Consider the following 2124-nt stretch of genomic DNA (forward strand, 5'->3'; position numbering starts at 1 on the left):
TAACCTTTCAAGTACAGTCGCAAACGTGTGGATAAAGTTTCCCACACTTCCAATTTCAAGACTTATAACAATGTATCAAAGCGTATCAATAATTTTGGCTCAATTTATTTTGTAAAATCTAATTCTTACTAGCTGCAATATTAAAAATATAGTGTCTCTGGACAGGTGAAGATAAAAACAATAAAATTTATTTTTTTGGGGTTCAACTCTGCTGAATTAGAGACTAATTTCTAACATAATTTTAGTTAAAAAAAATCAAATATGCCTTGGGAATTAAAAAAAACACATTTTTTTTACTTTTTACTAAACAATTATACCGGCTACGCCAGAACTCGCGCCCCAGACAAAAATGCCATTTAAGGTAAGATACCAGGAACATGGAAAAAATGTTAAAAAAATTTTATCTATAAAAATTTCAAAGTTATGAGAAAAATAATTTTCCAAGTTTTTTTGCTACAGGCTATGAGAAGAGGAAACAATGAAGCTGTATCCTAAATTGTAACTCTGTTTTATGTTATTTGTGGCTTTTATTGGCAAAATTTTTGTACCTTTATTAAATAATTGTAAAAAAAAACATATAAAAAATCATCAGTATCATTAAATAGATATTAAAAAATGTCAAATGTCAAAAAATAAATGTCAAAATTTTTTACTTGAAATTTTTCTCTAGGGCGCGAGTTTTGGCGCACCCTGTATGTATTGTCCAATGATTTTGAAATTTGGTATAGGGGTCTAGATGTTGATTATAAATAACTTTTAAATAAATATATTTTTTGAAAATCTCCAAGGCACACTTATTTTTTTTAAACTAACATTATGTTAGAAATTAAGCAGGGCTGAACACTAAAAAAATTAAATCGAGAATATTTTATCTTTCACAAAAGTCGTTTCACCCATACTGGCAACTTGCACACGACAGATTTAGAAAACTTAAGTTCTTTAACAACTGCAATAAAATAACAAACTTACCGTCCAGCATCTTAACTCTCAAAGTTCTCAATTTCTTTCGATACTCGACAACATCGCCGTTTCGTAAGATGTAATATTCCAAGTGCCTGGCCGGTTCTAACCAAACTCCAGTCCTGCTGTCCTCATCGGTCAGGAAAAGACCATAGTCTCTGGCTGCGAAAAAATAATCATGTACGTTATACCATGTTTATAGTTAAAGAAAGAAAACACTTACGATTTCCCAAGTTTTCTTCCGTACATTTTTCTCTGATAATTTTACAGGCATCGTAGACCGTCGTTGAAGGATCAAAGACGATGGTTTTGGTAACATTGGTGTCGACAATGTGGATTTTAAGTGACAGGGACATCTGAAACCAAAAGTTACAAAATGTATATTTTGTTAAAACTTCCCCTCATATTGACACAACACAACGACCTCCATAATTTAATAAAACCCATTAGAAATCTCCCTTCTTTCGCATCTTACGTCAAAGTCACGAAATCTAACCAAACAGCCGGTCTCGTTTGAGCGACTCCCCTGTCATCGTCGCTGTGTAATTTCGCTGTTTATGACCCGGAGACCGCACTGGTACGAGTGTAACCCCAATCAATCCATACACAAGTTAAGAAATAAGTCAATAAACTGGTGGAGAGAAGTAGAACATGTCACATAATTGAATCATGCACGACACAGCAAGCGAGAGAATGGGGGTGCCTCTCTTACAAGAAGTGGGGGATGCTGGGTTGCTAGGCGACCGTAGCGTCCGACTAGCCGGCGTCTCTTCGGCGTCGCTCCACACCGGCGACGTCAATCGATAGGCCGCGAACACGTGTTTCAAAACAGTGAAATTAGGTCTCGCGTGTTGCAAAAGGACAAAAGGGCCACTCCGGACCTTAAGCCACGGGAAAAATAAGCATCAAAGATGAGGTGGATGATCGAAGAGAACATTCAGAATTTTTTGACAATCCACAAAAATGTTTCGGTAGGGCTAAAGAGACTTGAGATTTATGAAGGCATTAAAGGGGATAATTCGAATTTGAAATTAGCAATTTGAATATTGAAAAGAACTTATTCTAAAGYGTTGTTGAAGGAGATTTTTAATTTTAGTAAAACAAAATGAACATTGATAACATAATTCAGAAACCGCAATTTAGTAATTTCTTGAAAAAGGTGAC

At 35.0% G+C, this 2124-nt stretch overlaps 1 protein-coding gene across 8 annotated transcripts in view; it reads right to left on the reverse strand.

Annotated features, from left to right (window-relative positions):
- Positions 1-2124, reverse strand: part of LOC123012046 (talin-1) — a 37434-nt gene that overhangs the window by 22409 nt on the left and 12901 nt on the right. For all 8 annotated transcript variants that reach the window (XM_044409809.1, XM_044409811.1, XM_044409808.1 and 5 more), the window contains 2 exons: positions 1184-1316; positions 970-1122 (listed from right to left, as the gene is read on the reverse strand). In XM_044409809.1, the coding sequence (XP_044265744.1) occupies positions 970-1122; positions 1184-1316 (286 nt within the window). The remainder of the gene's footprint in view (positions 1-969; positions 1123-1183; positions 1317-2124) is intronic.

This window comes from Tribolium madens, unplaced genomic scaffold, assembly GCF_015345945.1.
Source record: "Tribolium madens isolate multiple individuals breed KSU strain unplaced genomic scaffold, Tmad_KSU_1.1 Scaffold_91;HRSCAF=231;Tcas5.2_LG7, whole genome shotgun sequence".
Classification (NCBI taxonomy): Eukaryota; Metazoa; Arthropoda; class Insecta; order Coleoptera; family Tenebrionidae; genus Tribolium; species Tribolium madens.